The following is an 18482-nucleotide window of genomic DNA, read 5'->3' as shown; positions in this document are numbered from 1 at the left end:
TTTGGTGCCTGTAGGCATGTAACAGTTACACAGTCTTGAAGAGAAAATATATAGCTAATGCAAAGTATCTGACTGAGACCAAAATATCGCCCTGGAGTCGACAAGATCACTTTGTTGATGCATGTCATTGTATCCCAATTGCGTAGATCGATGATGATGATGTCATTCAATGGACTGTATGGTCCAAAATCGGTTATTCACAGACATACGCAGCAACTATGTGCATGTAGAAAAGGATGCATTCACTGGTCTTGTCCCTATGAATGCTAGGATTATGTTTGACAAACATTAGCAACCCGGAAATAACTCAACCCACGCCCATACCTGAAATATGCATGTTCGCAGGCATTTCAGAGACTTGTAAATATTGGGTAACACTTGCGTGAATTAACATAGCCCTGGTTACAGTCGATTTAAAACGCCATCGACACAGCAACGCGAACGACGTTATTGAAAAAAACCGAAACACAACGTCAGAAGAAGCGTTGTTGATTTTTCAGTTCAACATTGTATATGCTATAGCCTTATGAGTGTTATTGTCTTAAAGACAATCACGGAGTCAATAGACAGCACTACTTAACAGACAAGGTTCCATGGGCACCGAAGGACAACGATCATAATTATCTCTACCTCTTCACAACAATAACATTTCCATTGGTTACGAGGATTGATCAGATTTCAGTGAACAAAGAGCACTCGACGTCAGGATAACTTGACCTGCAAAAAGCTATGACTTGCTTTTTTTTGCATTCGAGCTAGAATTGAGTTGTTAAAAATTAAACGAAATTGCAATCAATATCAATCAATATTTTTCTAAATTGGTTTGGGCCAAGGCATCATTTACTGAAAGCGCAAACGTTGATTTGTATGAATTGAGATGGATTGTCAGTTAGATTCATACCTCAGATAACCCGATTGTGTAACGGATATGATATTGTACATGGCTATAAATGGTGAAAAACTGTTTCTCGATTCAAGATAACTTTACAGCATTTCCGGATATACATTCTTCGCATCGGCGGCCATAAGCGTCTTCTGAGAACGATTTTGACCTCTGAAGATGGCATGCTTGTGCCAACCAATATGACATCTGACATTTGTTCAAGAGGTAAGAATGTATCTGCGTACAATTGAGAGTCCGGGATGGGAGATATTCCGGTAGCCGGACACTCTCATATGTGAAATATTGTTTCCCCCCTTAAAGCGTGTTCTACGTATACCCTACTTATCTTTTGTCCGTGTGTTGGGGAATGTCATCAAATAGCCACTCATCCTGACTGTGTTACAGTGGAAACTGCATCTACTGCAGGTTACATCCCGTCAGATAACTGGTACTATGTTTAAATCGGGATTTCATAATATATTATATGAATTATAGTCATATTTCTATGATGGACGTGTCCCAGCCTCCGTGCCCTAGTGGAAGAGCATTCGATTGATTTCTGAGCATATTTGCCAAAAAAGTATCGAAAGTTGATTTATGCCTATCGTTTCCGCTCGGTATGATTTTGTAAAGGCATCTTTAGTTCCTGACGTGGGGCCGCGGTTGGCCCAGTTGTCTAAGGCGCCGCAATTCGCTGTGCAGAGTTGTGTCTCTTGGGCACGCCAGAATCCTATGATCGTGGATTCGAATCCCGGTTATCACTGATTATGTTTCTAGGTTTGTATCCGTGCTCGTGGGTTTCACGAAAGTGGTAAACGTCTGAGACCTGCATCAGCTTTCCTCCTACATAAAGCTGATAAGCCGTGGCAAAAGTGGATAATGTTCAAAAGAAACGTTAAACCAAACTAGCTCACTCACTCCTGACATGGAGGCATATATTTGTAGGGAACATTATTATTTGTGTAGCTTGCTATGGGGTTCACTATATTTCGTCGTTTGCGATATCTTGGATATTGACCATTACATTACATTCTCACGAAATCCATTCTGTAACGGCTGACCCTTGGAACTAAAATGCGACATGTACATGTACATGTCTCTCCACCTAGTGACATCATAGTTTGTTCAAATCTCTGTGGTTTTATCATTCATTTATTAGAGCTATATTTTGGTAAATCACAAATCTCTTAAAATGATTGTATATTTACCCTGTGGAAGCTTTAACCGTGCATGATGTTTGATAGATGAATAATAATTTTACGTTTCCATTCAGTTAGGTATTCCCTTGCAATATTACTATCATAGACAAGTATTACCAACTGGCTACTCATGGCTACTCACCTTTTTTAGTTGTATCAAGCACTGGTTGTTTATTAATCCTTAACCAATATTACTGGCTACCATACAACTAACATCTAACTGTAGACAACCACCGGCTGATGGTTATCGCTGACCGACATTAACCGGGTTAACGTGACTTAAACTAACTCATTAAATCATCAAAATATTATTAGTTGGCTTAATGTGTTGTTAACTGGACTGTGAGTATTAACTTACACCAATTCGCGTTGATTGAAACTGACCCATGTCATTTTTTCAGTTACAAGCGGAGAGTTTAAATAACTCCGTTACATTGAGTGATTGAAAAATACGTTCAACGCACTCCGTCATGCCAAATCCTCTGATTGGTGTACAACAAATATTGACATATTGACAGTGAGTAAAACAATGATACCCGAGTACCTACATCCACCTTACTGGTTCTCAAGTTTATCTGATTCCAGCACAAGGCGATTAATTGAGTTTTCATGTCGTTCTGATAATGTGCAATCGGAAAAATAGATCGTTCATATGCATAGGGGGACATTTTATATTGTAGTTTAACCGTAACAAACCCATATTCAAATACAGTAGTAGCTTTAGGTTCTTCTTGGTAGAATCTCTCTTCGTATTGATTCTTTGGCTGTGGTTGTTTACGCCAATAGGAGTAATATCTTGATTTATGCGTGTAACACTGTGAAGTCGATATATTGCTTGATTTTTAAAGAGCGTGCGTAGTGATTTGTTCCAGGTTGATCGTGCGTGTCCGAGAGAGGCCCAGCCTGACATTGATTTACTGAGATACACTTGGGACACACAACGCGGGGGACATCATGCATCTCCTAAAGTTCCTTCTCCAGATACTTCTGTTCCAACTCAATCTTCTTAAGTAAGTATTTTACGTTTTCAAAAATATATTTGTATATATTTTTTATATTGATATTGTTCGCTAGTACTTACACGTGTTTTATGCATACCTTAGACCTCAAATCAATTCTGTCGACGTGTGTTGGTTTTTATTTGAAAAAGACATTATGTGGCTGCATTGTTTATAGGTGGTTATTTACAGACGTTGTGCATTGTGAAACAGTTTTTATTGATTGGATATGTATTAACTGAGATAGCATGTCATATACGACCCGAATTGATACTTGAAGAACATAAATAAGAAACTTGAAACCTAAAATCAGTATTTTTGATATACTTATTGTTAAGGGATCTTTCTTTTCTTTACAAAACAAAAACCGACGACCAGGGATCATTATCAAGAAGAGTTGCAGATCCTGGAACGACTAAGGGACAAACTGATGTGTCTTGGGGTTAGGGGTTTTGTCGCTTTTATATAATTCAACACGTGTATATTCACACATATATCAACATGAGCAAGGTTTTGTCGCCAGCCGATTTGTAAGTCATACAAACCAAAACTTGTAATTTCTGGAATCACAGATACTTCTCCTGAATTTGGAACCATCGAGCTTTCATGTATATTTTTACCATACGTTTGTAGCAAGTTGCTGTCATTCATATGAACATGTATTTGACTTTCCCTATGTTGACCGTTCTATATGTTCCCGTGATGTTTCATGTGAACAATGTTTTTGCTTGTGTTTGTGACGGGTGCCGCCGATGTGACAGGATACGCTCACCTTTTCACGAACACCAAGTATCCTCACTATTTGATAGTAGTTCATAAACACATGGTTGATGTTTATCGTTCTTATTGTCTGTATAATGATATACCATGCTACGACATTTAGAGGGAGTTTCCACTCCTACTTTCACACTGGTACATATATTTTTTCTAATGAACACAGGGTGACAGGGGATATCGGTAGAGCGGGATATTTTACTGTTCACGAACACCTGGTGTTCCTTTCATATAACTATCAACATCAGTTTGTATTTTACGGACCGCCTCCGTGGTCTTGTGGTAGAGCGTCCGCCCGGAGAGCGGAAGGTCCAGGGTTCGATCCCGGGCCGCGTCATACAAAAAGACGTTAAAAGATTGTACTTGTTGTTACCCTGTCTGGCGCTCGGCATTAAGGGGCTAAAACAAGGACTGGTCGGCTCGGAGTCAGTATACTGTGTCTGGGTGGGGTATTCATGTTAAACTGCGGCATGGTATCTCAGTGAGCTAGGGCTATAAATCGGCATCAGTCCGGACTAGTACAAGCAGCCACACACACACATACACGTGCATGCACGTCGCTATATAAGTGCAATAATCTTGGACGCGACGTTAAACCCAATTTCACCTCACCTTGTATTTTACGCCCCATGGAATATGTTTCGGCAGTGTTGAGTTGACTCCTTCAGGCGAGATGGCAACCTCTGGTCGTGGGTTCTCCAGGTTTGTGCTCCTGGGTTTCTCCAAAGTGACAAACGCCCACGACTTCACTTCGGGCTTTCCTCCCACAACAAGCCGACACGCGGTCCCTGTGGTATTACTGAAGTTATGTTCAAGGCGGTGTTGAGCCAAACCCACTCATCAGCTCTTTCTGCTTCTAAGCTGGCACATTAACCTACGAATACCTCGAAGCTGGCAACAGACATATCTATGCATAATGACTATTTCTAATAATACGGGTTTTGTCAGTTTATGTAGTATATGGTTTGGTTGTTGTTGTTGTTGTATTGTTGTTGTTTTTGTGTGTGTTTTCTGGGTTTTTGTTTGTTTGTTGTTTTTGTTGTTGTTTTGTGTGTGGTTGTTTTTTGTTTTTTTTTATTTGTTTTTTTTTTTGCGGGGATGTATCCCCGTGGGAACCAGGGTTAAATAAGAATGTGTCCTCAGCAAGCCATTGCTGGTCTTAAAAAAGGCGACCGAATTGGGCACATTGTTGGGAGTCCGGTGGTTGAGGGCGACGGAGCCGGCCAAAGTGCTCCTCAGTCCAACACACCACTTCGACCCTAACGTTGCCGAGACGGGCGGTAGAATGGGCTCGATTCTTTCAGTCGGCTGGTCATGTCATGCGCTGTGCATAAAGTCTCTCGCACTAAATTTCGATATCTAAAAATAAATTTATTCTAAAAATCTATTCTATATGTATGAATCTATAAACTTGCTTAGAGCCCTATGCCCAGAAGGCGGTGGCTCATGTGCCAATCAAGTGATGCTGAGCTCTATATTCTGTGCGTCTTCAATTGATTGTCATGGGCCAAACCAGCCTGACCTTTAATTTGGTCGATAGATTGTGTCGAATTTGCTGGAGTATACCATTCCTTTGTCCTCGGTCTTCGCAGCTTGGAGATCCGCTGCAGCATAAGACTGTCTTTGTTGACATTCCATGGGGGTGGGGAAAAGGGGTGCAGAATTATTTCTTCGACATGGCTTCCCAACACCCTGGTTAAAAAAGACGACACATACATGTAGATACTGATAATACCTCGTCTAACGAGAGCACATGCAACCGATCCGACCGATCCGACAATTGGTCACGTTTCTTGGTAATCAAAGCTTAAGACAAAGAACCAATCAAAGTGAATCCATTTGCAACCTCCAAGGGTATCACGGGAATCTGCGGGGAGGTTACAAATGTTACCAAGCTTCGTTCTGGCTCTCCGTGAAGACAACAACCTTTAAGTCTGCTCAAATTAAAAGAGATTGTCAATATCTAGGTTGTTGTCTCAATGCACAAGACACTGAACTGATGTAAGGGCATTGTCCGGGATAGAGCATGCTGCCTGTCTGGCATGACCGGAGATGACATTGCCAAGGAACTTGACCAACAGTCCGTCACATCTGTCAAACGATTCACTGTAAAAAGGGGTGGTGTTGCGGAACCAACCAACACCTACCTCTTAACCTTAGCCCCGAAGAACGACTATCCCTCAATCTATCAAATCTGGTTACTGTAACATCGGAGAGCAGGTGTATATCCCCAATCCACTCCGGTGCTACACCTGCCAAGCGTTTGGACAGATCCAGGTCATGCCATGCCTCTGTTGTTTGTTACCGCTCTGGTAAGAAGGATGCGGAGTGTTCATACTGTGGTGGGAACCATACTTCTTCAAAATCCGGTCCTATGTGTAAACGCGAGTCCAAAATCATTAGAATCAAGACCGAACAAAATGTCTCGCACCACGAAGCCAAGAGAGGGTTGAAGGTCTTACTTACAAACAGTTCCACTCTTCTCCTACCCTGCTGCTGCCTCTCGTTATCCTGTTACTTCTGCCTCTATCGACTGCCAGACTGATCTGACTTAGGTCTCGTCTGTTCAGCCAGTTCCAAATGCTTCACTCCAAAACTTCGTCTGAAACACCCCAAAAACCAAAAACTGTCAAAAATGTTGAGTCTTAGACTCCAAAACCAGTTACAGAGCCAGAATCAGAAATTGTTAAACTTACAAAGAAAGAAAGAAAATTATTGGGGGGGAAACGCAGCAATAAGAACAGCTGCAAACATCAACACCAAGGACCACTTCTCCTTTACAGGTCCATAACTCATTTTGTCCTCTGGACATGGAGGTAACTCCATCCACACATGAAACCAATAGGAGTACCACCAAGTCGTGATCACGTTCGCGTGACATTTCACCTGCGGAAGCATCACCATGAGTCCACATAACATTATACAATGGAATTGCAGAGGTCTTAAGAAGAATTTTTATGAGATTCAACTTATAATTCAAGAATTCAAGATTCCGAGAATCCGAGAAAAATACCTAAAAAAACGTACAGTTCTTACCACTCATTTTCCCCTCCTTGTGATAAAGCTACAGGAGGTTATTCTATCCTGGTGAAGCAGGGCTTAATCCATAGCCCTGTTCCACTCAACACTACTCTTCAAACTGCTGCTGTCCCTGCTACTTTGTTGTATCGTTTTGGGCGATTTAAACGGTCATAATTCCCTATGGGGAGTACTGATACAAATAATAAGGGAAAAATCCTTGAAAATTTTATCTCCAACAATGATTTATGCATCTTCCATGATGGTACTAACACGCATTTGCATCCTGCCACTGGCACATACTCTGTCCTTGGCCTTTCACTGGCAGATGAAAATATTTTAAACGAATTCGAATGGTGGGTCCATGATGACCTTTGTTGAAGTGAACTTTTAATCCGTCTGACGAACCCCCTTAACAAGGTGGAACTTTACAACGGCCAATTGGTCTTTATTCCAAACACACTTTTAACAACTAAGTCTGAAATGGCTAACAAACTTCCTCATCATCAAATTATAATCCCCACTATCAGAGGTTCCAAAAATAGCAGGAAATGAAAAAAGTGAAATTTAACTCTGACAATGGTGAGGACTACAATGAAACATTTTCACTCCATGAATTACATACTGCCCTGGGGCAAGCTCATGACACTGCAGAAAGAGCCAACAACATACATTATCAGTTCCTGAAACACTTGCCCGTTTCATGTTTGGAAATGCTGCTTTCTATATTTGATGAAATAGGGACAAACGTAAATTTCCCCCTTCGTGGCACAATGCTATTATCAATCCTATTCCAAAGCCTGAACGGCATATTGGACCGTAATCTCACATTCTTACAACACATCAAATATCTTAAAGCAAAGTGCCTGAAGGCTCTCTTGTTAAAAGTCGTTTCAAATTCCGCGTGGGCAGGGGGATCAGACAACCCCCTTCACCTGTACAGATTATTAATACGCTCCAAACTAGACTATGGTTCCATTGTGTATGGTGGAGTCTGCATAAACAGTTTACAAAAAATAGACACAGTACACCACCAAGGCCCAGGGCTCTGTCTTGAAGCTTTCAGGACCTCTCCCGTGGACAGTTTGTATGTGAAGGCTGATGAACCCTCACTCGAACAGCGCCGCATTAAACTTTCACTGCAATACATCACTTAATTGTTTTTTCCATCTTCAATAGAGAACCCGTTTCGAAATCTGTCAAACCTTGTGCCACTAGTTGGAATCAGAATTCAACAACACATCACCTGCAGCTAAAATATATCTAAATATTATAATCTTACCGTCCCCTGTCTTCTCGTCCCTGGCAGATGGTGAAACTAGAAGTAGACCTCACTCTAACCCAACTAAAGAAATCCGGATTTGGGGTTTATCAACAAGCATACAACCAGAGATGTCACGGATCCATTTTACAGGCGGGTCCAAGGGTGGTGGTAAAGTTGCAAGTGCTGTCTATATTAAAGGCTTTGATCTATATTAAACATTAAAAAAACAATCTAAAAATTTCATCATCTTCTCTGATTAATTGTCTTGCCTTCAGACACACAAAAGCGTCTCCTCAAATCACCCCGTAATCCTAGGCATTTTAGAACTTTTCAATGATCTTTCTACTGGCCATTGTGACATTGTTATGTACTGGTTACCAAGTCATGTAGGCATAACAGGTAACTAAAAAGCTGCAGGTGAAACAGCTCTTGACAAATTTGACAAACCAATCTCCACAACTTATCCGATACAGTTATTTCAAATCAACCATCAAGAGTTCTACTCGGGATCTCATGCAAAAGAGGTGGAACACCCAAGTAGGAATCAATAAACTTCACGAGTTAAAACCTACAATCGGTCATACCTACTTGGGTTGTCAGTCAAAACATCACGAGGTCGTTTTACGACGATGTCGTATTGGCCATAGCTGGTTTACCATGAATATCTGCTTAAGACAGATGAGGACGAACCTCCCAAATGTATCCCTTGTGATGAAAGGTTCACCGCCAAGCACAAATTGCGTGACTGTGTGGACTTTGTAATTGCAAGGGATTTACGTTATCAAAGCGTAAATCTGAAAGATCTCTTTTCCCGTGTCAGCGGGCATCTCATCCAGTTACTTGAAGGAATTCGGTCTGTATTATACATTTTAAATATGTATGTGAATAGTTAAATGCTTGTTTTTAAATTTGGTTTGATGCTATTACCAACTGACATTATTGAAGGTTCTGTCCAGGAGGTTGAAGTACGGTAAATGCATCGTCCCCCTGTGTGACACGTAATCCTATCATAATCGATGTAACTATCATCAACCAGTGATTTAAGCCAACTCATTGCTGAGTATTTTTTAATATTGGCTAGTATTGTGCACAACCACCAGTAGCTAAAGTGATGACGTACATCCTGCTGGGGTATCATGCAGGAAGTCCCCATGATCCCCAGCGAGGTGGCCTAGCTTTGGTTACTGGTGGCCTAGCTTTGGTTACTGGTGGCCTAGCTTTGGTTACTGGTGGCCTAGCTTTGGTTACTGGTGGCCTAGCTTTGGTTACTGGTGGCCTAGCTTTGGTTACTGGTGGCCTACAGTCCGTGTTTTAAAACTGTATACATGATATTGCTATGTAAGTTTGATTAAATGTGTTTTTAAATATACATATGCATTGAGGACTCACTTGTGAAAATATCGACTTAGTCTCGTCGCTATATGGCTGAAATAATGCTGATGCGACGTTAAACTTTAACTCACTCTGTCACTTATTTCCATAATTTCAGATACAGGAAAGCAACATATGTTACATTATTGTAACAGTGCAGTACAGTATTATATTTGACTTATTATAAACAATTAGATTTATTATGCATTATTACATATTGCTGAAAATGTCATCCAAAACTATACAAGCTAGCTGTGTATATGTACTAGATACATACTGTAGTCATAAAAAGATAGCTAATTAGAACATCACAATATACAACAAGTACATGTTTTGATATGCATTGAAAACATTTCTTTTGGGGGGGGGGGGGGGGGGGGGTGATCAATTGACTTGCCTTTACATGTGTTTGTGACTGTGATGCCACCTGTGGGACAAGATACGCTCACCCTCTCGCGAACACCTGGTATCATTACTATTTGATAGTAATTCATAAACACATGCACATTATATAGTCTGAATTGTACAATCGACTTTGTAAAGAGATTTCCAATGGATACTGAAAGGGTTTTGTTGCTTTAATTAAGGATAAGGTACATTAAATATAAGGTACATTCAGCAAATTACTTTCTTTAAACAGTAAGTGTTTTATGTAGTATATGTTTATGCCTGGTTCATTTTGGCTGTCATGCTGTCATACACAAAATAATCTGTTTTTATTTTAGATATTCTGAGGCTGTTGAGTTGCTGGGATTTAGGCGTCTGGAGAGGTATGACAACGTCGTCATTCTCCCCAACGTCCCCCTTCTGGAGACGCCGTCGGCACACAAAAGTGTATCAGCGTGCGGCAGGGTGTGCGTCTCCTACCCCGACTGTTCACTGTTCTCCTACAACAGAATCACTTCCGAGTGCAAATTATTCCCTTTGGCAGTCTATCCTGCCGATACATTCACGTTAACGGCTACAACGTCAGGACTGCAATATTACGCATACAATAAAGGCAAGTTTAAAAATTAATGTATTTAACGTTCAGCCGTTAATTAACAAATTTGCATGGCTTGTTCCACACAATTAAAAACATCGTGGTAATTAACAAGTGACAATTAAAGTTATATTTGGTCTTTATTTAATAGGCATTAACATTACTTGCAGGGGGTGATTTGGTATGAAGACATGCCAACATTAGTCTCACGAGGAGTTACTTTACCCAGGTCGTATAATTTACATGTAATTCATGTACTATAACTGCTCTCGGGCCAACCGGTTCTCCTTAATTCCACGTGTCATCTCTATAGGATTTCATACTGGAACTGCATTCACTTGTTTCACTTGTGCACGTGACTATCACATTACACAACATAAACTCGTGGTAGGTATATCCTCATGTACATGTTGCTTTGTATCAAATTGTAAACTGACTTTCTTATAAGTCCATGCAAAATAAGGTCGGTACGTTGTTCACATGGACATTCTGCACCTTGCATTGTCGCCCGAGGAATGATGTAGGTTACGGAATTAGACGAGTGGACCCGAATGGCTCTGCTTGTAGCAAACAACTTCTGACGGTCAATTCGCTAAACAATATGACACACAAACACTCGTGTAAAAATCTGCATTGATGAATGCAGCTCCCAGATGGTCAATACAAGTTATCAAAGGTTGGCTTATCGTTCTTACTCATGTTATTCCGTATGTCATATTGTAAACCCTTTGAAGATTCAGTTTAGAATTGATCTACAGCAACCAATGCTTCTCCTAAGAGGCGGATATCGGGATCGGGTGGTCAGACTCGCTGACTTGTTGATGCATGTCATCGTATCTCATTTGCGTAAATCGATGCTCATGAGATCACTTGTCTTGTCCGGACTCGATTATTTACAGACCGTCGTCACATAGCTGGAAAATGGCAGAGTGTGGAGGCTGACTACGTTAAATGTGAATAAAAGCGATAAAGCCATTTTCATAATTACAAGAAATCTCAAAATCTCTAGAAAAGAAAGCAGGGTCCATTTCTACGATATCTGTTTCAAATAGTAATGATACCAGATATATAGGCACTGTTTGGTTTTACGTAAACATTGTGTTACAACAACGATTCATAAACACATGCATATGATATAGTCTGAATTGTACAATCGACTTTGTAAAGAGATTTCTATTGGATATGGAAAGGGTTTTGTCGCTTCATTACATAAAGGTACATTCAGCAATTTACTTTCTTTAAACAGTAAGTGTTCTATGTAGTATATGTTTATGCCTGGTTCACTTTGGCTGTCATGCTGTCATACACAAAATAATCTGGAATATACAAGGTATAAAGGCTATGTTTGGTTTTACGAAAGCACGGTGTTACAACAACGATTCTACTTTCAGATTGGTGTCCAGTGACGAACGGCTTCATATTGGACAGGGAGACAGACCTATGTTTCTACGTTTCAGAAGCGAAGAAGAACTGGGCCGATTCTATTACTGCATGCCAAAACATAGGGATGGGAGCTCGACTTATGATCATTAAAGATGTCGATAAACAACGAAAGATCACAAGCAGCCTTGCGAGAGATAGCAGTAAGTTGGCATATCTATATGTTATGCTGACATTCGTATTCAGTGAAATTGCTGGTAGCCATTGACACATTTGAAAACCCGGTTTGGAATCCCTACATTAATTACAAGGTTTAAAGCTCTTTCTTGTTGTCAACCAAAACCATATGGCCAGAATATCGCGAAAAGGCGGCATGAAACCATACTCAACCAATCTAATATCTCGCTCTGATGTTTCGAATGAAGGACCTCATAACTTCAGAACTTAAAACATTACAATTACTGTACCATCTAAAATCTAATAGGGAAATGAAACAAATAACAGTGAAATTTAAGACAATGACCAACCAGTTAATAATAGTTGAACAGAAAGCTTATTAATAATATTTTTTTCAAAAGTTAATTTAGTTTACTAAATGTGTTTTAAGACGATATACGAGGGCACGAGGAACCATTGGGCTGACAATCGCTTAGCATATATGCATCCGTTAGACGCTCTAGGATCCGGTGACCTTTGGGTCAAATCATAGATTCTGCGAGTTAATTTCTTATTCTTTTCTTTTTTAATTTAAATGAATTTAACGCTATTTACATTATTTCATTGATATTATTGTATTCCAATTCACCCAGTTGAGTCTCTTGTCAATGAAAAAAATGCTTATTTTCATTCGCCACAGATCTAGAGTTCACCCTTGGCTTGGCATTCAATATATTTCTATATATTTCTATATATTTCTTACAGCTGTGAAAAATGAACATGCCTGGATTGGTGGATCTGATCTTGACACCACGGACGGTGTGTACGAGTTTCACTGGATAGACGGGACAAAGGTTGTGAACACATTCTGGGGTGGATCTCAACCTAACGGACAACTGTACAACGAGTACTGTCTCGGTATAAACAATGCCATTCTGTATGACCGGGTTTGTGCCCACCTGTACCGATACTACTGTGATATTCCGAACTAATAATATGAACTTACTGTCATTGTACAGCAAAAATTCTTGTGACCTTTTCATGCTAAAAAATATATTTTTCACCTCCTTGTGCTTGCAAGATATTTTTCAAAATTAATGTTATTTTTAGATCAGGCTCCGAGTTCAGTTGATTTACGATGAAATACGATTTTTGCCAATACACACACGTAGGGGCCCGGATACGAATAGGTCCCCAACAGCCTATTCGCTTGTGAGAGCCGACTAAATCTGATCGGGTTCTCAGTCTTAGGGACATCGATGATTGCGTGTCATTGTACTCCTGAGCCGCGGACGTTGCTTAAATCAACCTCTGGTTTGTATGGCCCAGACTCGATTATTAAATAATTGTCGTTATATAACTGGAATATTTCTGAATGCGGCGTAAAACAACACCCGCTCTATCGCTTGCTAATTCAGGGCTTGATACTGCATAGTCATTATAAGTACAACTTTGACATTTATTGTTGGAATCCACATGGTCCTCAACAAAACGCATTCAAGACATTTGTCAATGATGTTTATGCAATTCAATCCATTATACGTCGTATTTGGAAACTACTCCTTCAATATTCATTTATATTTTGTTTCAAATCTATGTATTGCTTTTGTTTAACAATTCACGATGAACTAATGACTTATTTTCAGAAATAGTGTCATAAATAACTACTTTTTATTAACATGTGTTATTTATATATATTTTACGATCTGGTGATTATTAGCTATACAATACAATTACAAAAAGCTGATAATAATACCATTGACAGACAAACACTATGTAAAATTTGAAACATCCTCTCAACATTAATTGTTTAAGCAAAGAACTTTAGGAAATACCACATTTAAGGTCAATGTGTTAATTGAAGAAATCTGACCAAAGTATGAACGTGCATTATCAACTTTAGGCTTGGCTGAACCTGAAGACATATGCCCCATGGATCAAGGAATGATCCATTTGTACCGGATTCCAAAGCTCCATGAACATACATACACATTAAAGGGTATAGATTTGTTGGCTCTAGAAAAAGTACCACCAAATGCCTGTCTCAAAGAGTTACCATAATCCTTAATGCAAACTTAAGGAAGGACTTTCTTTAATGTTATAGACTCTGGACTCTGATTATGATATTGGTTTTGTCGCTTTAATATATATTCACAGAAAGTATTTGACACAGGTGGAAAAAAATCCATTTAGCTTCTGAAACACTATAACGATTTGTTGCCATATCACAGCAGATCCTGAATTTTCAACTTTACACACCACTATCCAACACGACAAACTTAAGGAAAAGCTTCATTCCTTGATCCATGGGGCATTTGTCATTAAACGTGGAGACCATGGATATAGTTACATCTCTGTCGTCAAAGGCTTTGGACAATTTGTAAAAAAAATGAAAGCAAATGTTTTGTGTTGTATCTAAAGCTGTTTTAAAGAAGTGCTTGTATGGATTCCATAGCTGTATAAAAGATGTGCTTGTATTAAATAGATGAAGTATTCTAAAGCTGTATTAAAGATGTGCTTGTATAGTATCTTAAGCCGTATAAAAGATGTGCTTGTATTAAATAGATTGAGTATTCTAAAGATGTATTAAAGAAGTGCTTCTGTAGTATCTTAAGCCGTATAAAAGATGTGCTTGTATTAAATAGATTTAGTATTCTTAAGGTGTATTAAAGAAGTGCTTGTGTAATATCTTAAGCCGTATAAAAGACGTGCTTGTATTAAATAGATTTAGTATTCTAAAGCTGTATCAAAGAAGTGCTTGTGTAGTATCTTAAGCCGTATAAAAGACGTGCTTGTATTAAATAGATTTAGTATTCTAAAGCTGTATTAAAGAAGTGCTTGTATAGTATCTTAAGCCGTATAAAAGATGTGCTTGTATTTAATAGATTTAGTATTCTAAAGCTGTATTAAAGAAGTGCTTGTATTGTATTCTAAAGCTGTATTAAAGAAGTGCTTGTGAAGTATCTAAAGCTGTATTAAAGAAGTGCTTGTATTGTATTCTAAAGATGTATTAAAGAAGTGTTTGTATTGTATTCTGAAGATACATGCCAGAATTGGTTGTATTGTATATAATGCTGTATTAAAGGTGTAGTTCTATAGTATCTAAAGCTACATTAAGAAGTGCCTCTTTTGTATCTAAAGTAGGGAGGTAAAAACATATATCTTTACATTTGTATGTTTTCTTCATATTTGTATGTTTTCCTCACTTTTGTATGTTAACCGTTATGTAAAGAAAGGGATAAGAGTGAGTGAGTGAGTATGGTTTTACGCCGCTTTTAGCAATATTCCAGCAATGTCACGGCGGGGGACACCAGAAATGGGCTTCACACATTGTACCCATGTCGGGAATCGAACCCGGGTCTTCGGCGTGACGAGCGAACGCTTTAACCACTAGGCTACCCGACCGCCCCGAAAGGGATAAGATCAAACGAGAAGAAACTTCATCGTTTAGTTTTAGTTAATCTTATGGAATACACAGAGGTGTTTGCTGGCTATAATTATGAAGCTACAGACCATTTTTTTTATTGAAACCATTGAATAAATAACAACTAATTCGTTTAAGATATTGAAGCCACGCTTTCTTATTATCTTCATGGTGAAATACAATTACATATATGTGCATTAATGTTAGTAATAAGCCATACTATGTTTATGTCTGATGCTTTTCTCAACTGATGTTTGTATCAATGAGATCTATTAATAAATAACAAGAACACATCGATTCATAACGGTCATTAAACATCCAGAACAGGTTAACAGGTTTAACAGGCACAGGTTGCAATGCTTGGAGGAAAAATGAGTCTCTGGTACATTTAGGAGTTTGGGCATAATATTAATTGGCAGTGCAAGAGAATAACCAGTCTAGATTATCCGCCGAAACAGATTCCATTTGGCGTAAAGGGCAAACTAGTTGTTTGAATTATTTGGATGGAGTGAGTATTGTTTTATGCCGCGTTTGCAATATTCCAGCAATATCACGTCGTGGGACACCAGAAATGGTCTTCACACAGTGTACCCATTATATGAATGGACCACTGAAAACCTTTTTGAAAATTATATGAATGGGCCACTGAAAACATGTCCGATTCGTGCCATTTTACATAATGTATCACGCAATTTCCCGCATGTGGATACGCTTGCTTCTCGTTATCTTTAAGTTGACAGGAGAAGGGGCATTCCGAGAAAACAAATGTATGTAGGTGTATACACGTGCGTGAGACATGGCAGGAGCACGTGTCGGGTGCTGACAGACAAAGATCGTTATACAGCAAATACTGCATTCGAACCCACGACCAGCGGACGGATAACGAAGACAAGTTTAGTCCACTGCGCCCGTAAGTGAGCGAGTGTGATTTAATGCAATATTCCAGCAATGATGACGGCGGCGGACACCGGAAATGGGCTTCGTACATTGTTCTGGGAACTTTTTTAACCCATGATTTCGGCGGGACGAGCGAACGCTTTTACAACTAGATTACAAGGCCGTTCCCTCTTACTAATTTGATTGACATTGACAGCGTTTCAAAACTAGCCAGCCTGTCAGAGATTTCAAAGATCAAGGAAAAACAAACTTGCTACTCACTAAGCAGGTAAGGGATCAATATAAGGTTCGATATCAGCACTGTTTGAATGATGCAAGGAAGTGGATCTATGCACCGACTGGGTGCTTTCTCTTGTCCATTTCGCTAATCGGAAATTCATTCACAATGCAATGACGGTGCAAGTCGATTGTTGCTCCGAAACAACACGATCACAAACTGCCAGTCAGGAAATGCATATAATGGCTGTAAAAACAAGGGCTTGGTACGAACCTTAAACACCCCTTTTGGTTTACGTATATATAGATGCATACGGCTAGAAGAACAACAAATTGTATTGAGTCTGGAAATATTTATTTGACTGGGATCATGAATGTTCAAAGTACACAAGACACTGTGTCCGGTCTTTTCAGCCTTTGCTTAGCACTTATTGTCAGGAAACAAAGTATTTTTTTTGTAATTTACATGTTTTAGCTTCTTGCGAAATAGATGTTGGCTATGCCATACTGGTTTTATTGTTTTTCTCAGGACCATTAACAAAGCACTAACTAACCTCGTAAAGAGTCTGTCTGTATCTGCCTGTAAAGCTCTTTAGACCAACAGCTATGCAGATGTAAATAGTCGTTGTGTAATAGTTGTTAACTTAAATGATATTGGTACATGTAGATAAGTGATCATGTGATGCCGAGTGATGCCGAGTACTTACACCGTCGTCTGCCACTGTCGTCTGCCCTGAGAGCGGAAGTTCGGTGGTTCGTTCCCCGTCCGTGCCTATCAATAAAACGCTAAAATGGGGTGATTGTTATTACCATAACTGGCGCGGGGCATTAATGTGATGAAACAAGGACTGTTCGGCTAGTAGTCAGTTTACTGACTGTGTGGGGTATTCATGTTAAACTGCTGCATGGTATCTCGGTGGATTAGCACTATAAACCGGCTTTACATTACAAGCAGACACATAGGCAAGCACACGTGCAATAATCTCGAAATCGAAGTAAACTCGCATCCCCTCGCCTCGCGTCGCCTAGCCTCGCATCGCATCCGATGGTCAGTTTCGTTGACTTGGTTGATACATGTCATCGTTTCCCAGCTGCGTAGATTGATATTCATGATGTCAATCACTGGATTGTCTGGTCAGGACTCGATTACATAGCTGGAATATTGCTGAGTGCGGCATTAAACAACAAACAAACAGACAGACACACTATGGCATGCAAGCACTCAGTAACCACACACGCAACCACATCCGCAACCATGTACACGTACACGTAGACGCTCACAAAGTAGGATGCCCTTGAAGATAGGTGTGCCCTTGCCAGAGTGAGGCACCTAATCGCCAGCACACAAAGTCAGAGATCTAACCCACTCAGCCACCGAGGCTTCCACAAAAATGAAAGTCCGACAACTGGAAGTCTAGATAACGTACTAAGTGGGTTAGATCGCTGACTTTGTGTGCTGGCGATCAGGTGCCTCACTCTGGCAAGTGTGGCTTCGAATCCCGGACGGGACTCAACCTAAAAAAGTACTAGAATCTGTACTTTACTAAGAAAGTGTTATCCCAAATATAACATTTGTTACTTACGGAACCAGGCTGGTATTTCCAGGCTCGATCATCGCGCCACAACCGACAGGCATAGGAGCCATTTACGGCAAGAATGGGTTGCTGAAGACCTATTCTACCCCGGATCTTCACGGGAATACAATGCTAGTGGTCAAGTGAAGCCATTTGTACCATCCATTACTTTGAATTATGTTCTTGGCGTTACGGATGGAGGAAGGATGACAACAAGTGTGAAACCACAGAACCCTCTTCTCTCTTGTCCACGTCAGGAACTGAGCACATATCTCATTTTACTGCCGTTATAAAAAGGTGTCCATCTTACATTTTTTTTATTTTCGGAGTCAATTCACATAAGTCA

The 18482-nt window shown here is 39.8% G+C and overlaps 1 protein-coding gene across 2 annotated transcripts; it reads left to right on the top strand.

Annotated features, from left to right (window-relative positions):
• Positions 1–839: 839 nt before the first annotated feature.
• LOC124136844 (C-type lectin BfL-1-like) lies at positions 840–15136 on the top strand. Of its 2 annotated transcripts, none has more exons than XM_048396888.1 (5): positions 840–1108; positions 2955–3092; positions 10233–10507; positions 11881–12072; positions 12791–15136. In XM_048396888.1, exons 2-5 carry the CDS (start codon positions 3037–3039, stop codon positions 13015–13017), a joined length of 750 nt encoding a protein of 249 aa, XP_048252845.1. In that variant the 5' UTR covers positions 840–1108; positions 2955–3036; the 3' UTR covers positions 13018–15136. The 2 variants fall into 2 exon arrangements, with proteins under 2 accessions (XP_048252845.1, XP_048252843.1); XM_048396886.1 differs by having other exon boundaries at positions 2942–3092.
• Positions 15137–18482: the final 3346 nt, after the last annotated feature.

The sequence above is a fragment of the Haliotis rufescens genome, unplaced genomic scaffold (genome assembly GCF_023055435.1).
Source record: "Haliotis rufescens isolate VD_foot unplaced genomic scaffold, xgHalRufe1.0.p SCAF_16, whole genome shotgun sequence".
NCBI classification, from domain to species: Eukaryota; Metazoa; Mollusca; class Gastropoda; order Lepetellida; family Haliotidae; genus Haliotis; species Haliotis rufescens.
This window is presented reverse-complemented; position numbering and strand designations above follow the sequence as displayed.